This window comes from Papio anubis, chromosome 4 (genome assembly GCF_008728515.1).
Source record: "Papio anubis isolate 15944 chromosome 4, Panubis1.0, whole genome shotgun sequence".
Lineage (NCBI taxonomy): Eukaryota > Metazoa > Chordata > Mammalia > Primates > Cercopithecidae > Papio > Papio anubis.
In genome coordinates, this window is record NC_044979.1 from 137,113,597 (window position 1) to 137,133,823 (window position 20,227).

The 20,227-nt window shown below is 47.0% G+C and overlaps 1 protein-coding gene across 13 annotated transcripts in view; it reads right to left on the bottom strand.

Annotated features, from left to right (window-relative positions):
• Positions 1-3,624: 3,624 nt before the first annotated feature.
• Positions 3,625-20,227, bottom strand: part of LOC101003586 (serine/threonine/tyrosine-interacting-like protein 1) — a 41,781-nt gene continuing 25,178 nt past the window's right edge. For 11 of the 13 annotated variants that reach the window (XM_031664910.1, XM_031664907.1, XM_031664906.1 and 8 more), the window contains 3 exons: positions 20,000-20,141; positions 11,882-12,027; positions 3,625-3,799 (listed from right to left, as the gene is read on the bottom strand). In XM_031664910.1, coding sequence (XP_031520770.1) covers positions 3,650-3,799; positions 11,882-12,027; positions 20,000-20,141 — 438 coding nt within the window. In that variant the 3' untranslated portion in view covers positions 3,625-3,649. The remainder of the gene's footprint in view (positions 3,800-11,881; positions 12,028-19,999; positions 20,142-20,227) is intronic. The other 2 variants (XM_031664901.1, XM_031664902.1) reach the window with 1 other exon arrangement.

The window sequence follows — 20,227 nt, forward strand, 5'->3', positions numbered from 1 at the left end:
CACATAGCCAGACCCTCGTCTTTTTTTTTTTTTTTGAGACAGAGTCTCACTCTGTTGCCCAGGCTGTAGTACAGTGGCGTGATCTCAGCTCACTGCAACTTCTACCTCCCAGGTTCAACCGATTCTCCTGCCTCAGCCTCCCAAGTAGCTGGGATTGCAGGCATGTGCCACCACGCCCGGCTAATGTTTATATTTTTAGTAGAGATGGGGTTTCACCATTTTGGCCAGGCTGGTCATTGAACTCCCAGCCTCAGCTGATGTACCCGCCTTGGCCTCCCAAAGTGCTGGGATTACAGGTGTGAGCCACCACACCCAGCCAAAAAAAAATTTTTTTAAGTACCTATCTTGGCCAGGCATGGTGGCTCACGCCTGTAATCCCAGGACTTTGGGAGGGCAAGGCAAGAGGATCACTTGAGGCCAGGAGTTCCTGACAAGCCTGGGCAACATAGTGAGACCTTATCTCTACAAAAATTAAAAATTAAAAAAAAAATTGTTAATACACCTAACTCACAGGGGTGCTGTGTAGACTGAGGGAAGTAATCTGTTCAGGGCACTCAGCAATCTGCTTGGTGCATAGTACATGTCACATTGCTATTATGATGAACCCAAAACATGGTACTCTCCTAGAATATGGTGCAATCATTAAATGAGGACAGGAAAGCACATTTAATGACCTTGGAGAATGAGCCCACTGTGTTAAATGCAGAGAGAGAGGTAAGAGGGATGGAGATGGTGGGGCTGCTGTTTTATCTGTTTTATTTTACTTCCTTTTTTGAGACAGAGTCTTGCTCTGTCACCCAGGCTGGAGTGCAGTTGAGTGATCTCAGCTCACTGCAACCTCTGCCTCCTCAGTTCAGGCAATTCTCACACCTCAGCCTCCAGAGTAGCAGGATTACAGGCACCTGCCACCATGCCCTGCTAATTGTTGTATTTTTAGTAGACATGGCTACTTGGGAAGCTGAGGTGGGAGGATTGCTTGAGCCTGGGTCAAGCTGAGCTGTGACCACACCACTGCACTCCAGCCTGGATCACAGAGTGAGACCCTGCCAAAAAACAAAAACAAAAAAATCAAAAAACACAAACAGGCCAGGCACAGTGACTCACGCCTGTAATCCCAGCACTTTGGGAGGCCGAGATGGGCGGATCACCTGAGGTCAGGAGTTCGAGACCAGCCTGGCCAACGTGGCAAAACCCCATCTCTAGTAAAAAATACAAAAATTAGCCAGACATGGTGGCAGGCGCTTGTAATCCTAACTACTTGGGAGGCTGAGGCAGGGAGAATTGCTTGAACCCAGGAGACAGAGGTTGCAGTGAGCCAAGATCATGCCACTGCACTCCAGCCTAGATGACAGAGCGAGACTCCATCTCAAAAAAAAAAGAAAAAAAATTATTGAGATCATTATGGATTCACCTGCAGTGGTAAGAAGTAACAGAGAAAGTCCTTTGTAGATACACTGTGCCCCGTTTCCCCAATGGCAACATTTTTGCAAAACTATAGCATAATGTCACAATCAGGATATTGACACTGATACAATCTATCAGTCTTAGCAGGTTTATCCAGTTTTACCTCTGTGTGTGAGTGTGTGTGTGTGTGTGTGTAGTAAGTTCTACAGAAATTCATCACTGGGCTGGGCGCAGCGGCTCACACCTGTAATCCCAAAACTTTGGGAGGCCAAGGCAGGCAGATCTCCTGAGGTCAGGGGTTTGAGACCAGCCTGGCCAACATGGTGAAACCCTGTCTCTACTAAAATACAAAAATTAGCCAGGCATGGTGGTGGGCGCCTGTAATCCCAGCTACTCAGGAGGCTGAGGCAGGAGAATCGCTTGAACCCGGGAGGTGGAGGTCGCACTGAGCCAAGATCGTGCCACTGCACTCCAGCCTGGGCGACAGAGTGAGAGTCCATCTCAAAAAGAAATAATAGAAATTTATCACTGTGTAGGTTCATATATCCACTATCACTCAAGAGAGTAAACAGTTCCAACACTAAGGATCCCTTCTGTTTCTTTTTGTTTGCTTGTTTTTGAGACAGAGTCTCACTCTGTTGCCCAGGCTGGAGTGCAGTGGTGTGATCTCGGCTCACTGCAATCTCCACCTCCCTGATTCAAGTGATTCTCATGACTCAGCCTCCTGAGTAGCTGGGATTACAGGCATGCACCACCATGCCCAGCTAATGTTTTATATTTTTAGTAGAGACGGTGTTTTACCATGTTGGCCATGTTGGTCTCAAACTCCTGACCTCAGGTGGTCCTCCCACCTCAGCCTCCCAAAGTGCCGGGATTACAGGCATGAGCCACTGTGTGCAGCTCCTTGTGTTGTTCTTTTATAACCACCTCTACCTCCCCTGCTCCCTTCCCTAACTCTTGGCAACCACTTATCTGTCTTCTATTTCTAAAATTTTGTCATATCAAAAATGCTATATAAGGCTGGGTGTGGTGGCTCACACCTATAATCCCAGCACTTTGGGAGGCTGAGGCAAGAGGATCACTTGAGTTCAGGAGTCCAAGGCCAGGCTGGGCAACATAGTGAGAGCTCGTCTCTTTTTTTAAAAAATAAATAAATAAATGCTACATAAATGGAGTCACATTGTCTGTAACCATTTGGAATTATCCCCCTGCCCCACTCCTCGGCATTTATTCACTAGAGATCCAAGTTGCCGCAGGTATCAACAGTTTCTTCCTTATGATTGTTGAGTGGTATTCCATGGAGTGTATTTACCACAGTTTGTCTAGTTCTTTGCCAGCTGGACAGCACTGTGAATATTCATGCGCAGGTTTTGGTGTGAATATAAGTATTTGTTTCTCTGGGATACATGCCCAGAGAATGCCTTTTAATATCTAGAAGCAGGAGGCAGAGGTGGGAGGCAGAGGCAGAGGCAGGAGCATCACTTGAGCCCAGAAGGTTGAGGCTGCAGTGAGCTATGATTGTGCCACTGCACTCCAGCCTGGGCAACAGTGCAAGACCCTGTCTCTAAAATGAAATAAAATATAAAATAAAATATAGCCTGGGTGTGGGGGCTCATGCCTGTAATCCCAGCACTTTGGGAGGCCAAGGCGGGCAGATCACTTGAGTTCGAGGCCAGTCTGGGCAACATTTCAAAACCCTGTCTCTACTAAAAAACACAAAAATTAGCCAGGTGTGATGGCATACACCTGTAGTCCCAGCTACTCCGGAGGCTGAGGCAGGAGACTTGCTTGAACCCTGGAGGCGGAGGTTGCAGTGAGCCAAGATTGTGCCATTGCACTCCAGCCTGGATAACAGAGCAAGACTCCATCTCAAAAAATAATAAAATAGGCCGCGTGCGGTGGCTCATGCCTGTCATCACAGCATTTTGGGAGGCCAAGAGGGGAGGATCATGAGGTCAGGTGATCGAGACCATCCTGGCTAAAACGGTGAAACTCTGTCTCTACTAAAAATATGAAAAACTAGCCGGGCGAGGTGGTGGGTGCCTGAGCTACTCAGGAGGCTGAGGCAGGAGAATAACGTGAACCCAGGAGGCGGAGCTTGCAGTGAGCCAAGATTGCACCACTGCACTCCAGCCTGGGTGACAGAGCGAGACTCCATCTCAAAAATAATAATAATAATACAAAAAATAAAATTTTAATATTAAATTTTAAAAAAACGAAATATAAATCAATTGTTTCTCTTTACTTACAAGGGCCCTGTATCCATGGAGACATTGACATGGGCTTTGATTTTCAAGTCCTTCTGAATTTTGGGGTCACAGGCTTGACTGAAATTGCCGAGGAAGACCTCCCCTGGCATGATTTCAATGGGGTATGGCTGAAATGCATCCAGCTCCTGAAGTGGGGAGGGAGAAAGGCAGCTATGAGCATATTCCTCAGGGAAGACAGATGTCTATCTCTTGAAACACAGTTCATCAAACCAGCGTAAAAGGGCAGTTCCGGGACAGTGAATGTGATGGAGATCCAGACTTTGAAAGAGATTGGCACATGGAAACTTATGTGGGTGGCACAGGGCGAGTCATGACGAAGGGACTGAGCCACAGCCTCATGGTGCGGAGCGCTAGGTCTCACCACTGGTGTTCATTTCCTCCATGGCACCTGTTTACACTTGGCCAGGTGCACAAAGGTTGCAGTGAGGACACTGTGGCCCAAAACTAACAACCCAGCATGTACTGGGGGCTCAGGAGGATGGAGAGGGATAACTCTCTTATTACACTTGGAGACCATCAGAATTTAAGAACTGAGAGACAGAAAGAGGAGAGAGAGAGAGAGAAGAGAGAGGAGGACAGAGGAGGAGAGAAAAGGAGAGAGGAAGAGAGAGGAGGTTTCATCATGTTGGCCAGGCTGGTCTTGAACTCCTGACCTCAAGTAATCCACCTGCCTCGGCTACCCAAAGTGCTGGGATTACAGGTGTGAGCCACTGCGCTCGGCCCATCTTTTTCTTTTTCTTTTTTTTTAAGATACAGGGTCTCTCACTCTGTCACCCAGGCTGGAGTATACGTGGCTCAATCATAGCTCGCTGCAGTCTTAACCTCCTGGGCTCAAATGATTCTCCTGCCTCAGCCTCCCAGGTAGCCGGGACTACAGGTGCACACGACCGTACCCAGATAATTTTGAAACTTTTATATTTTGTAGAGATGGGATCTTGCTATGTTGCCCAGGCTGGCCTCGAACTCCTGGCCTGTAGTGATCCTCCTCCCTCAGCCTCCCAAAGTGTTGGGATACACATGGGAGCCACCCTGCATGCCCAGAAATGATTCTGATGAAGCCAGCATATATGTAGAGGGGTAGAGAGAACAAAACACCTACTTAAATGGGAGCTTCCTGAGTTTCAGGTCCAAAGTTATCATTAAAACTTTCGTTTGCCAGGCGTGGTGGCTCACGCCTGTAATCCCAGCACTTTGGGAGGCCGAGGTGGGTGGATCACAAGGTCAGGAGATCGAGACCATCCTGGCTAACAAGGTGAAACCCCGTCTCTACTAAAAAACATAAAAAATTAGCCGGGCATGTGGCGGGCACCTGTAGTCCCAGCTACTTGGGAGGCTGAGGCAGAATGGCGTGAACCCGGGAGGCAGAGCCTGCAGTGAGCAGAGATTGGGCCACTGCACTCCAGCCTGGGAGACACAACAAGGCTCCATCTCAAAAAAAAAAAAAAAAAGAAAAAAAAAACCTTTTGTTTATCTGAAACAAATACAAGGATTATCTCTTCATTTCCCAAAGTGTGTTCTAAGAAACACTAGTCCTCCATAAGGCACTATGAAAAAAGGGTTCAGGGGTTCAGATAACCAAACGCAATCTGCCCCCATATCTGTGCGTTCCACATCCATGGATTCAAGCAACCTTGAATCAAAAATATCCAGAAAAATAATTCATGGTTGCATCTGTACAGAACATGTACAGACTTTTTTCTTGTCATTATTCCTTAAATGATACAGTATAACAATTATTTACATAGCATGTACATTGTATTAGGTGTTATGAATAATCTAGAGATGATTTAAAGTATACAAGAGGGGCCAGGTGATGTGGCTCGCACCTGTAACCCCATCACTCTGGGAGGCCGAGGCAGGTGGATCGCCTAAAGTGAGGAGCTTGAGACCAGCCTGGCCAACAAGTGAAACCCCATCTCCACTAAAAACACAAAAATTGGTCAGGTGTGGTGGTACATGCCTGTAGTCCCAGCTATTCGGAAGGCTGAGGCAAGAGAATCACCTGATCCTGGGACGTGGAGGTTGCAGTGAGCTGAGATCGTGCCACTGCACCCCAGCCTGGCGACAGAGCGAGACTCTGTCTCAAATAAATAAAGTATATGGGAGTCTATGCTTAGGTTAGATGCAAATACTACACCATCTTATATCAGGGACTTGAAGATCCAAGGATTTTGGTATCTACTGGGGGTCGTGGAACCAATCTCCATGGATACTAAAGGACAGCTGTATCTATGATTCCTCTCTTGGAAACAAGGCGTACATTAGCAATCAAAGGTTTGAAGAAGTTGGGCACAGTGGCTGCTCATGCCTGTAATCCTAGCACTTTGGGAGGTCAAGGTGGGAGGATCGCTTGAGCCCAGGAGTTTGAGACCAGCCTGGGTAACACAGCAAGACCCTTGTCTCTATAAAAAAATAAAAAATAAAAAATTTGCCAGGCATGGTGGCACATGGCTGTAGTTCCAGCTACTCTGGAGGCTGAAGTGGGAGGATCCCACAGGAGTGGAGGTTACAGTGAGTTATGACCACATCACTGCTCTCCAGCCTATCTCTCAAAAAAAAAAAAAGAAAAGAAAGAAAAAGAAAAAAGAAAGTCAAATGCGGTGCCTCATGCTTGTAATCCCAGCACTTTGGGAGGCCGAGGTGGATAGATCACTTGAGGTCAGGAGTTTGAGACCAGCCTGACCAACACGGTGAAACCTCATCTCTACTAAAAATACAAAAATTAGCCAGGGGTGGCAGTGCACGCCTGTAATCGCAGCTACTCGGGAGGCTGGGGCAGGAGAATCACTTGAACCCAGGAGGCGGAGGCTGCAGTAAGCCGAGATCGCGCCATTGCACTCCAGCCTGGGCAGCAAGAGTGAAACTCCATCTCAAAAAAAAAAAAAAAAAAAAAACTCTCAAAGAAGTTCTGCAGTAGAGAATTCCACTCCCACTGGATAACTTGATGTTTCCGTGAGGCTCTGATTAGAGACCACTTTCTCCATTATTACACCATAGAAAATGCTGACTTTTGCCAAAGATCAAAATCAGTACCGAAAGTCCCCTGGCTCCAAGTCCGACTCAGAAATAAATCTTAAGGACCTCAGGTGTGTGGGTCCTTCAGAGCCACCTGAACCTGAACTCTCACTCCCTTTCCCACGGCAGTAAACCCTCTGCAAGCCCACATCCTTCCCAAGCCACCAGCTTTGAAAGCCATTAGCAAAGAACAGACACCAAGCTGAGCCAGTTCTCAAGCCTGTGACATGGAGATGCATCACCCCACTGCCTGCGGGCAGGCCCAACGCTTACTCCAGTATGTGGGCTGCCCCTAACCCAGAGGCTCAGCTTGCTGGTGCCAAAATGAAATCCCCCTTTCAATTTCCACTTGAAAAATCTCACTAAAAGGCCAGGCACGGTCGCTTACGCTTGTAATCCCAGCACTTTGGGAAGCTGAGGCAGGTGGATCACCTGAGGTCAGGCGTTTAAGACCAGCCTGGCCAACATGGTGAAACCCCATCTCTAAAAATACAAAAATTAGCTGGGTGTGGTGGCACATGCCTGTAATTCCAGCTACTCTGGAGGCTGAGGCAGGAGAATCACTTGAACCCAGGAGGCAGAGGTTGCAGTGAGCCCAGATCGTGCCACTGCACTCCAGCCTGGGCAACAGAGATGCAGTCTCAAAAAAAAAAAAAAGAACTCACAGAACTCACATAGCAAATCTATCAACCCCTCTTCCTGCTGTTTTGAAACCAACTTCCTTTTCTGCGGTTGTGTGGGTTTGGCTGGGAAGGGGTGTGACGTAGATAAAAACACACTGTACTGTAAAATGTGTGTAAATGCTCAGTGACACAATGCAAAGGAAACCAGTATCTCAAATGAATATGCCCAAACTGGGCACACTGCCTTCCCCCAGAACCACGTCCCTCTTCCCCCACCCCAATCCCTCCCGAGTGTTCCTCACAATGAACCACATCACAGCCCCTGTCACCCACGCCTAAAACCAGGGCATCATCCCAGCCCCCTCTCTCTCCCATGCCCTCATGTCTGATCAGTGCTACCTCCTAAATCTTTCTTTCTTTCTTCTTTTTTCTTTTCACTCTGTCACCCAGGCTGGAGTGCAGTGATGTGATCTCGGCTCACTGCAACCTCCGCCTCCTGGGTTCAAGTGATTTTCCTGCCTCAGCCTCCCGAGTAACTGGGATTACAGGCATGGGCCACCACACCCAGCTAATTTTTGTATTTTTAGTAGAGATGGGGTTTCACCATGCTTGCCAGGATGGTCTTGATCTCTTGACCTCGTGATCCGCCCACCTTGGCCTCCCAAAGTGATGGGATTACAGGTGTGAGCCACCATGCCCGGCCTTTAAAAAAAAAATTTTGTGTAAACAAAGTCTCACTATGTTGCCCAGGCTAGTCTCAAACTCCTGGACTCAAGTGATCTTCCCACCTCCTTTCTGACCTCCCAAAGTGCTAGGATTCCAAGCTTGAGCCACCACAGCTGGCCAGTCACCAGAATTCTAAAGACAGCCGCAAACAAGTAACCCAATCCAACCCTCACAGCTATCCCAGCCACAATCCTGCACCTTCTTCCCAAGTTGACTAGATTAGGAGCAAAGGCAAGTTACAGGAATATGCATCTGTCAAAACGGACCATACTGGGCCTTTTAAATATGTGCAGTTCATCATGTCAGTTACACCTTACTAAAGCTTCAGAAATGAGGGGGCAGCGGTGATGAGTTATCAGCAGTGTAGGGTTTGCAGAGAAGAAATTAATCTCTCTGTACTCTGCAAAGCCAGGAAGGGGTCCTCCAAGATCAAGGAGGAGTTCCAATGAAAGTAAGACTTGATTCAGATTTGAGGTTGGAACATTAAACTGTCCTGGCTTATACTAGATTGATTGTCTTTACTTCCTTTATTTAACTAACTGTCCACCTGTTGAGCTGAAATTCACAGTGCTGTTATCTCAGTGGAAGAAGGGAATGTCTTTGTGAGCCAGACATGCATACCCTGGATCTGGGACCATGTCTGACCTCAGGCACAAGTGCCTATCTTACCACACAGGATCATTCTGGGATCCTGGTGAAGGAATGTGGGCATGTGGGGCAGGGGACGGGGTCATGGGCTTCCAAGTTAAGGGGAAGAAGTTGGAGGAAATGCCTGGCAGGGGTTGAAGGGAGTCACTGCTGGCTGTGCTCTCTGGGAGATCCTCAGCCCCAGAAGGAGCCAGGGTGAGGCTGAGCTGGGTCCCGAGCAAACCAGCAGGAGAGGCCACCAGCAGCTCACACAGCCAGACGGGGCCAGAGAGCAGGAGCTTTCCCACCACTGACACACAGTCAGGCACACAGACAGGTCCACTCTGGACCCTACTGCCAAAGGTCCTCTGCCCAGAAGAGGGGAAGAGAGCAGCTGTCCTTAAAGCTAACCCCCATCCCTCCCTACTTTAAGTCCCCCAGCAAACCCTAGGCTGCCCAGCTCTGAGGCATGGGAAGAGATGAGACTTGATCCAGATTTGAGGTTGGAATATTAAACTGCCCTAGCTTCTACTAGACTGTCTTTTTACTTCCTTTATTTAACATTATTTCAAAACTATACACTAGTTGGCCAGGTGCGGTGGTTCATGCCTATAATTCCAGTACTTTGGGAGGCCAAGGCAGGAGGATTGCTTAAGGTCAGGAGTTTTGGACCAGCCTTGGCAACATAGCAAGACCCTGTCTCTACAGAAAATTTTAAAACTTAGCCAACTGTGGTGGCTTGCATCGGTAGTCCCGCCTACTCAAGAGGCTGAGGCTGGAGGATACTGAGCCCAGGAGGTGGAGGCTGCAGTGAGCTATGATTGCACACTGCACTCCAGCCTGGGCAACAGACTGAGACCCTGTCTCTAAAACATACATATCACCCAACTTCAAACATTAACAACTCATTGGCCAATTTTGTTTCCTCTATACCCTCACTGCCTTCTCACCTCGCCCCAGATTATTTGAAAGGAAATTCCAGACATCACGTCATGTTACCCGTAAATATTTTGTTCTGTATTTCTAAAAGATAAGGACTTGAACTTTATAATAACCATAACAATGTCACTACAACCTTCAAAAAGCAACAATTCCTAAACACAATCAAATATCCTGTGAATAGTCACATTTGCTGAGTCATTCTATACTATGACTTCGATTGAAGTTTTTTGTAACCATCAGGTGGCCAGAAAGTATGGAATCTGCTCACGATGTTGCTAAGGGCAGGAAGGGGAACACAGCAGAAGATAATTGTTAGAAAAAGCTAAAACCACTTTCTGTTTACATTCCATTGTGTTCAGACGCTTCAATAAGCCAGACATCTGTACACGGCACCCTCCGGAGACCAGGCCCTGCCTGCAAATCTCTGCACAGTCTGGTTCTAACCTTAGACAACTCCACCCAGTTCTCTTCCTCGAAAGCTCCTCCTCCTTCAGCTTTGGCTCTGGGAAGCTCAAGTGCCTCTTCTCTGGGCTCCAGATACCCAGGGCGTCCCTTGACATAGTTCAGCTTCCAGCCACTGCCTTCCCTACAGACAGGGCCACTCAGCAACAGGAACTGGTATCTCAAAATTGTTTTGTTATGACAAAACTGGCCGAGTTGATAACATTTGGAGATAGGTGATGGACAAAGGGGTTTCATATCTGATTCTTTTTGTATAAAAAAAATTATAATAGGCTGAGTGCAGTGGCTCACGCCTGTAATCCCAGCACTTTGGGAGGCCGAGGCAGGTGGATCGCTTGAGGTCAGGAGTTGGAGACCAGCCTGACCAACATGGTGAAACCCTGTCTCTACTGAAAAAGAATTATAATAGAGATGGAGTCTCACTATATCTCCCAGGCAGGTCTTCAACTCCTGAGATCAAGCAATCCTCCTGCCTTGGCCTCCCAGAGTGCTAGAACTACAGGTGTGAGTCACTGCACCTGGCTGATTTTCCCTTTTTTTTTTTTTTTTTTTTTTTTTTTGGAGACAGGGTCTTACTTTGTCAACCAGCCTGGAGTACACTGACATGGTAACGACTCATTGCAGCCTCGACCTCCTGGGCTCAAGCAATCCTCCCATCTCTCTTCTCAATTATTTTTTTGAGCCAGGCTCTCACTCTGTCACCGAGGCTGGAGAGCAGTGACGTGATCTCGGCTCCCTGCAACCTCTGCCTCCTGGGTTCAAGTAATTCTCCTGCCTCACCCTCCCAAGTAGCTGGGACTACAGGTGGGCCACTATGCCCGGTTAATTTTTGTATTTTTGGTAGAGACAGGGTTTTGCCATGTTGCTTAGGCTGGTCTCAAACTCCTGAGCTCAAGTGATCCATGCAGCTTGGCCTCCAAAAGGGGTGGGATTATAGGCGTGAGCCACCACAGCCAGCTCCAATTATTGATTTTTTTGTAGAGACAAGGTCTCACTATGTTGCCCAGGCCGGTCTCAAAGTACTGAGCTCAAGCAATCCTCCTGCCTTGGCCTTCCCAAGTGCTGAGCTTACAGGCATGAGCCACTGTGCCTGACCAATCCTTCCCACTTTTGTGTATTTTTGTATCCTCTGGATCCAGCTAGGATTTGTGGAACCAGACAGCCAAGAAAAAAGAAGTGGTCTCGAGCCGTGATGCCCCTGCCTGTCTGACCTTGAAATCGGTCCACATTAAGCCTGCCCTCTTTGTTCACTGTTTCAACCAGACAGCCAACAATTCCTTATAAAGAACTGTGGCCGGGCACGGTGGCTCACTCCTGTAATCGCAGCACTTTGGAAAGCTGAGGCAGGTGGATCACTTGAGGTCAGTAGTTTCAGACCAGACTGGGCAACATGGTGAAACCCCGTCTATAATAAAAACACAAAAATTAGCCAGGCGTGGTGGTTCGTGCCTGTAGTCCCAGCTACCAGAGAAGCTGAGGCAGAAGAATCGCTTGAACTCAAGAGGCGGAGGTTGCAGTGAGCCAAGATCATGCCACTGTACTCCAGTCTGGACGACAAAGTGAGAGTGTCTCAAAAAAAAACAAAAACAAAAACAAAAACAAAAACAAAACAAACAAAAAAAAAACACTGGACCTGGACTCCTGGCAGCCCTAAATTCATGTCTGCAGCCCAGTCTCCACCCACCCCACCTCCTCCACTTTCTCTATATCCTCTGTCCCATCCTCCTGTTTCTCCTACTCTGTCACCCATGGGTCAGTCTCCAGGCCCATCCTTCCCATCTGGACCTGCCTGTGCTCAGCATTTGGCCCTACCTGAGGCATCCAGATGATCTTCTGGGTCCGGAGGAAGTGGTATGTGCCTGAGAAGCGCTCATAGCCCCCTTTCAGGATGTAGACAGGGTGGCGGGTAAGGCGGGTCAGGATCCTGCCATACTCAATGGCTGCTCCAGGCACCACATCTGAGAGTGGAGATCAAAGACATAAATGTCTCCTGTGTATCTGCCATTGGTCTAGAGCTGGGACGGATGGCCACTTTCTTCTGAAATGCAATTATTTTATTTATTTATTTTTTGAGACAAAGTCTCACTCTGTCACCCAGGCTGGAGTGCAATGCGTGATCTCGGCTCACTGCAACCTCCACCTCCTGGGTTCAAGCGATTCTCCTGCCTCAGCCTCCCGAGTAGCTGGGACTACAGGCGCCCACCATGCCTGGCTAATTTTTTATTTTTAGTATAGGCAGGGTTTCACCATGTTTGCCAGGCTGGTCTTGAACTCCTGAGCTCAGGTGATCCGCCTGCCTCGGCCTCCCAAAGTGCTGGGATTACAGGCGTTAGCCACTGCGCCCAGCCTGAAATGCAATTATTTAGGAAGCTGAAGCAAGTATAGAGATGAGTTATGTTAAAAATTTAAAAGTAGCTTACCACCAGGTTTTTTTTGTTTGTTTTTGAGACAGGGCTTCACTCTATCTGGCTAGAGTGCAGTGGTACAATCTTGGCTCACTACAACCTCCGCTTCCTGGGCTCACACCGTCCTCCCACCTCAGCCTCTCAAGTAGCTGAGACTACAGGTGCACACCACCACACCTGGCTAAATTTTGTATTGTTTTATAGAGACAGGGTCTCACTTTTTTTGCCCAGGCTGGTCTTGAACTCCTGAGCTCAAGCAATCTACCTGCTTCAGCCTCCCAGAGTGCTGAGATTACAGGCGTGCCCAGCCTAAGTTAATCTTCTTTTCTGTAAACTCTGAGATATATAGTATGATACACAACATTATACAATATATATCTCTCAGAGTCTGCAGAAACTGCCAGCTCGTTAACCACTCATATGTATACATATGGTTTACATATTATATACGTGAATATGTTATATTTATACCACATACATATGTAAAGTGTATGCTGTATATCATACAATTCACCCATTTAAAGTGTATGATTCCAAACATATAGACCAATGGAACAAAACAGATAACCCAGAAATAAAGCCACACACCTATAACCATCTGATCTTCAACAAAGTTGACAAAAATAAGCAATGGAGGCTGGGCATGGTGGCTTACATCTATAATCCCAGAACGTTGGGAGGCAGAGGCAGGAGAACTGCCTGACCTCAGGAGTTTGAGACCAGTGTGGGCAACATGGCAAGACCTCGTCACAAATAAAATTCAAAAAATTAGTTGAGTGTGGTGGCAGGCACCTGCAGTCCCAGCTACTAGAGAGGCTGAGGCAGGAGGATCACCCAAGCCAGGGAGGTTGAGGCTGTAGTGAGCAATGGTTGTGCCACTGCACTCATCTTGGAGACAGAGCAAGACCCTGTCTCAAAAAATAGGAACAGGGAAAGGATTCCCATTTACTAGTCAATAAATGGTACTAAGATAACTGGTTATCCATATGCAGAAGAATGAAACTGGACCCCTATCACCATACACAAAAATCAACTCAAGATAAAGACTTAAATGTAACACCTCAAAACTATAGAAATCCTAGAAGAAAATCTAGGAAATGCCCTTCTTGACATTGGCCTTGGCAAATAATTTTTGGCTAAGTCCTCCAAAGCAACTGCACCTTCTTGACACATTGGCCTTGGCAAACAATTTTTGGCTAATCCTCCAAAGCAACTGCAACAAAACAAAAACTGACAAATGGAACCTGAGGACACTAAAGTGCTTCTGCACAGCAAGAGAAACTACCAGAGTAAACAAATAGCCTGCAGAATGGCAGAAAGTATCCACAAGCTATGCATCCAACAAAGATCCAATATCCAAAATCTATAAGGAACTGAAATCAAGAAGCAAAAAACAAACAGCCTCTGATGGTTAATACTGAGTGTCAACTTGATTGGATGGAAGGATGCAAAGTATTGATCCTGGGTGTGTCTGTGAGGATGTTGCCAAAGGAGATTAACATTTGAGTCAGTGGACTGGGAGAGGCAGACCCACCCTCAGTCTGGTGGGCACCAGCTAATCAGCTGCCAGTACAGCTAGAACATAAAGCAGGCAGAAAAACATGAAAAGACTATACTAGCCCAGCCTCCCAGCCTACATCTTTCTCCCCTGCCGTATACTTCCTGCCCTCAAACATCGGACTCTAAGTTCTTCGGCTTTGGGACTCAGACTGGCTTCCTTGCTCCTCAGCTTGCAGACGGCCTATTGTGGGACCTTGTGATCACATGAGTTAATACTCCTTAATAAACTCCCCTTTATATATATACACACATATATATGCATATATGTGTGCGTATGTGTGTATATATGTATATATGTGTGCATATATATGTATGTGTGTGTGTGTATATATCCTATTAGTTCTGTCCCTCTAGAGAACTCTAATATACAACTCTATTAAAAAGTGGGCAAACGACATAAACAGACACTTTTCAAAAGAAGACATACAAGCAGCCAACGAACACGAAAAAATGCTTGACATCACTAATCATCAGAGAAATGCAAATCAAAACCACAATGAGATACCTTCTCACACCAGTCAGAATAGCTTTTATTAGAAAGCCAAAAAATAACAGATGTTGACAGGGCTATGGAGAAAAGGAACACTTATATACTGTTGGTGGGAATGTAAATTAGTTCAGCCCCTGGGGAAAGGAGTTTGGAGATTTCTTTGTCAAAGAACCAAAAATAGAACTACCATTCAACCCAGAAATCCCATTACTACGTACACATCCAAAAGAAAATGTTATACCAAAAGGATACCTGTGCCCATATGTTCATTGGAGCACTATTCACAACAGCAAAGACATAGAATCAACTCAAGGGCCCATCAACAACGAATTGGATTTTTTTTTTTTAGATGGAGTCTTGCTCTTGTCGCCCAGGCTGGAGTGCCATGGCGCAATCTTGGCTTACTGCAACCTCTGCCTCCGTGGGTTCAAGCGATTCTCCTCCTGCCTCAGCCTCTCGAGTAGCTGGGATTACAGGCGTGCACCACCATGCCCGGCTAATTTTTGTATTTTTAGTAGAGACAGGGTTTCACTATATTGGCCAGGCTGGTCTCAAACTGCTGACCTCAAGTGATCCACCTGCCTTGGCCTCCCAAAATGCTGAAATTACAGGCATGAGCCACTGTGCCCAGCCCCGGACTGCATTTTTTAAATGTGGTACACCTATACCACAGAATACTACACAGCTATTAAAAAAAAGAAAATCATGTCCTCTGCAACACCATGGATGGGGCTGGAGGCCATTACCCTAAACGAACTAACACAGATATAGAAAACCAGATACTACATGTTCTCATTTATAAGTGCAAGCTAAACATCAGGTGCATATAGAAATAAAGATGTGAACAACAGACCCTGAAGAATACAAGGAGAAGGACGGAGACAGAGGGACAGGGATTGAAAAACTACCTATTGCAGCCAGGCGCGATGGCTCATGCCTGTAATCCCAATACTTTGGGAGGCCAAGGCAGGCGCATCATTTAGGCCAGAGTTTGAGATCAGCCTGGCCAACATGGCGAAACCCCGTCTCTACTGAAAATACAAAAAATTAGCTGGGTGGGGTGACACACGCCTGTAATCCCAGCCACTTAGGAGGCTGAGAGGAAGCGGAGACTGCAGTGAGCCAAGATCCTGCCACTGCACTCCAACCTGGGCAACAAGAGCAAAACTCCATCTCAAAAAAATAAGAAAAAAAAACCTACCTATTGGGTTCTATGCTCACTACCTGGGTGATGGGTTTAATCGAACTTCAAACCTTAGCATCATACAATATACCCAGGTAACAAAACCGTACATGTACCCGTTAATCTGAAACTTGAAAAAATATACAATTCAGTGACTTTTATTATATTCAGAGTTGTGCAACCATCCCCACAATCAATTTTGGAATGTTTTCTTATGTATTATTTATTTGAGACGGGGTCTATGTTGAACAGACTGGTCTCAAACTTCTGGGCTCAAACAATCCTCCCACCTCAGCCTCTCAAAGTGCTGGGATTACAGGTGTGAGCCACAGTGCCCGGCCTAATTTTAGAACATTTTCATCACTCCTACAAGGGACCCTGTACCACTAAGCAGCCATACCCCTGTTTTCCCCCAAACTCCCAGCTCCACTTAACCACTCATTTTTATGGATTTGCCTATTCTGGACTTTTCATATAAATGGAATAATACGTGATGTTTTGCATCTGACTTCTATCACTTACCATGATCTCTTTAGTGTTCATCTACATTATAGCAGTTTTTTTTTTTTTTTTTTTTTTTTTGAGACTGAGTTTTACTCTGTCGCCCAGGCTGGAGTACAATGGCACAAACTCAGCTCACTGCAACCTCTGCCTCCCAAGTTCAAGTGATTCTCCTGCCTCAGCCTCCCTAGTAGCTGGGATTACATGCACCTGCCACCATGCCCAGCTAATTTTTATATTTTTAGTAGAGATGGAGTTTCACCACGTTGGCCAGGCTGGTCTTGAAGTCCTGACCTCAGGTGATCCACCCACCTTGGCCTCCCAAAGTGCTGGGATTACAGGCGTGAGCCACCACACCTGGCCCTATTCCTTTTTATGGCTGAGTAATATTCCACTGTGTGGATACACTACAATCTGTGTCAACCGTTTAGCTGCTGATAGACACTTGGGTTGTTCGTGCTTTTTGGCTATTATGACTAACGTTGCTATGAACATTAATGCAAAAGCTTTGGTGTGGATGTGTTTTCATTTCTTGGAGGTCTATATCTTAACCTTCTGAAGAAACACCAAGCTGTTTTCCACAGTGGCTGTACCATTTTACTTTCTGGTTCAGTGTATGAGGCTTCCAATTTCTCCATGTTCTCATGAACACTTATTATCTGTCTCTTTATAACCATCCCAGTGGGTGTGAACTCACTGTGGTTTTTTTGGTTTTTTTTTGTTTTTTTTTTGAGATGGAGTCTCGCTCTGTGGCCCAGGCTGGAGTGCAGTGGCGCAATCCCAGCTCACTGCAAGCTCCACCTCCTGAGTTCACGCCATTCTCCTTCCTCAGCCTCCCGAGTAGCTGGGACCACAGGCGCCCGCCACCACACCCGGCTAATTTGTTGTATTTTTAGTAGAGATGGGGTTTCACCGTTTTAGCCAGGATGGTCTCAATCTCCTGACCTCGTGATCCACCGATCTCGGCCTCCCAAAGTGCTGGGATTATAGGAGTGAGCCACTGCACCTGGCGGACATCAATTTAATCTTAAACACCTTCGTTGATCTGTAGAATCACAATTAGACTGTATGGAAATTAGATATATGTGACAGGAAGTTTGCATAATTAAGGCTAAGCCAAGACATCCTTAAGCCAAGATATCCTGAGGCCAGGTTCTGACCCAGAAAGAGAAATATTGCGTGGCAGACTTCAGAGAGCCAGATAAAAGGAGAAAGGAAAGAGCATGGACTTTTTTTTTTTTTTTTTGAGACAGGGTCTTACTCTGTCACCCAGGCTGGGATGCAGTGGTGCCGTCATAGCTCACTGCAGCCTTGACCACCTGGGCTCAAGCAAGCCTCCTGTCTCAGCCTCCTGAGTAGCTGGGGCTACAGGCATGCACCACAATGCCTGGCTACATTTTTTTTTTTTTTTTTTTTTTTTTTTTGGTAGAGATGGGGCCTTGCTATGTTGCCCAGGCTGGCCTCAAACTCCTGGCTTCAAGCGACCCTCCTGCTTCGGCCTCACAAAGTGCTGGGATTATGAGTGTGAGGCACCGTGCCTGGCCAGCTCTGCTTCCATACTGAATTTTTGTTCAAGGAGACAAAGACAATTCCAGAAGGGGCTACGGAGGATAAAGTGGCTGGGACCTGAGAGATGGCACTGAGAGGAAGAATCTGGAGTCTGCAGCCAGGCTGAGAGAGAATTTGCAGCTGTCAAGACAGGAGCCAAAGCTCACCCCACAGGGCCTGGCTCAGAAGTCAGAGAGTTCAGGCCAGGCATGGCAGCTCATGCCTGTAATCCCTGCACTTTGGGAGGCCAATGCAAGAGAATTGCTTGAAGCCAAGAGTTCAAGACCAGCCTGGGCAACAGAGCGAGACCCTGACTCAAAAAAAAAAAGGAAAGAAGGGGGTATTGAGAGAAGCCTTGAGATGGTCTTGTACCCTCAAAGACTTTTCATTGACTTGAAAGATGCCATTTGAAACAGGAAAAGTTGCCTTGAGTACATAAGTTGTCTGTATGGTTGTGGGGTCCTGTGAATGGGGGCCCCATAGCAAAGTAAGGTCAGTTACAGAATGTAAAAGGGATTATCTGTGTTGAGCACTATCTCCTAGGGTTTCAAAGCCCAGCCTACAGTCCTAGGATTGCAGACCAGAGCCCAACAGGATGAGCTTAGAGAAGAAGGGACAATTTCCTGGCCAAGGACCTCCTGGGACAAAAGTCCAGACAGCTGGTTTTATGAAAGGTGGAAGCATAGCGCCACCCACTGGCAGTTGGTGTGAGTGCTCCCAGCTTCTGGAATTGCACCCACAGGTGCAGTTCTGATTTCTAGAAGCAGAGCTCCCGGTGCCAACCGCAAGGGGTGGTCAGCCCAAAACTACGGGCTCATGAAGAACAGAGCAGAGCCTCAGAGGTTCGATGGAGCACATTGGAACTGACCACTTTATGTTTTGATTTGGGGCTGCCTGCTCTCTAGCTCCACTACCCAATTCCTGGGGGACAGGACAGAGCCAAAAGGCCTGGGTTTGAATCCTGGCCCCACCACTTATAGGTGTGGTGGTTTAAAAATATGTCCATACACTTTTAAAAGCTTAAGTCTCAGCCTAGGCAACACAACAAGACCCAGTCTCTACAAAAAGTAAATAAACAAGTTGGGTGCCTTATCTTGCCATATCACCCAGGCTGGTCTTGAACTCCTGGGCTCAAGTGATCCTCCTGCCTCAGCCTCCCAAAGTGCTGGGACTACAAGTATGAGTCACTGGGCCTGGCGTGCTCATAGCTCTTGATGTTAGTTAACGTCCTTGTAAGTTGTTCTGCAGATCCAAGTAAAGCCCTTGGTTCCTGGTGCATGGCACACATGAAACTGTCCCCATAAACTTTGTGAAATTAATCAGGAAAGAAGGGAGGGAAACAAATGAAAAATAAAGCAAGCTTGCAGCACATTCAGCATTCATCACTAAGTCACCTTGCTTGCTCTCCAACCTGCTTCCTCACAGCTGTTTGATGTGTATTGTCCCAGAATCACATAGACCCTGTTACAAAAATATAGTTCTTTCTTTTCCCCCCACCAAGATGGAGTCTCACTCTGTTGCCCAGGCTGGAGTGCAGTGGCAACATCTCGGCTCACTGCAAGCTTTGACTCCCGGGTTCATGCCACTCCTGCCTCAGCCTCCCGAGTAGCTGGGACTACAGGCGCCCGCCACCATACCCAGCTAACTTTTTGTATTTTTAGTAGAGACGGGGTTTCAGTGTGTTAGCCAGGATGGTCTCAATCTCCTGACCTCGTGATCTGACCTCAGCCTCCCAAAGTGCTGGGATTACAGGCTTGAGCCACCACACCCGGCCAAGAATATAGTTCCCCTTAACTGCTCTGTAGGTGACAACTTGAACGTCATGGAACATTGTTTTCCCTTTGAGATATTCTTTCAGGTCCCACATTCTGATGAAACTGCTGACATCAGCTGGTCTGAAGGGCCCCACAGGAGCTGACTCACCAAAGAATGCAGTTTCCACGTCCTGATGATTTCATCCCCCTTTCCTCGACCAATCAATGACCCCAACTTTCTAGTCCCTCACCCTCCCCAATCCCCTTAAAAACCCCATTCCACAATTCCTTGGGGAGATGTATTTGAGGGCCTCTTCCTATCTCCTTGCTTGGTATCTGGTGATCATGAAGCTTTCTCTGATGCAAACCCTGCTGTCTCAGTGTCATTGGCCTGTTCCCATGCCACGGGCATACGAACCTGTTGGTCCTATAACAAATCTGTTCAATAGCCGTTAACTATTATTCTTGCTGCTGTTGCGTAAAACCCACCTTTGCCAGCACTATCAGAGTCTGAATCATCATCGTCATCTTTTAAGAGTACCTCCAGGGTGCTGGTGTTGTTATCATACACCACGCAGTACTTGACACACTCCAGGTCCACAGACTCCGGGAGAAGATACTCGTTATTTTTCTTAAAAAAAAAAACATACACACACACAAGACAGGCCTGTTGATGGGCAGGTTCAGTTGAGCAGAGACTCCCTGCATAGCAGCACT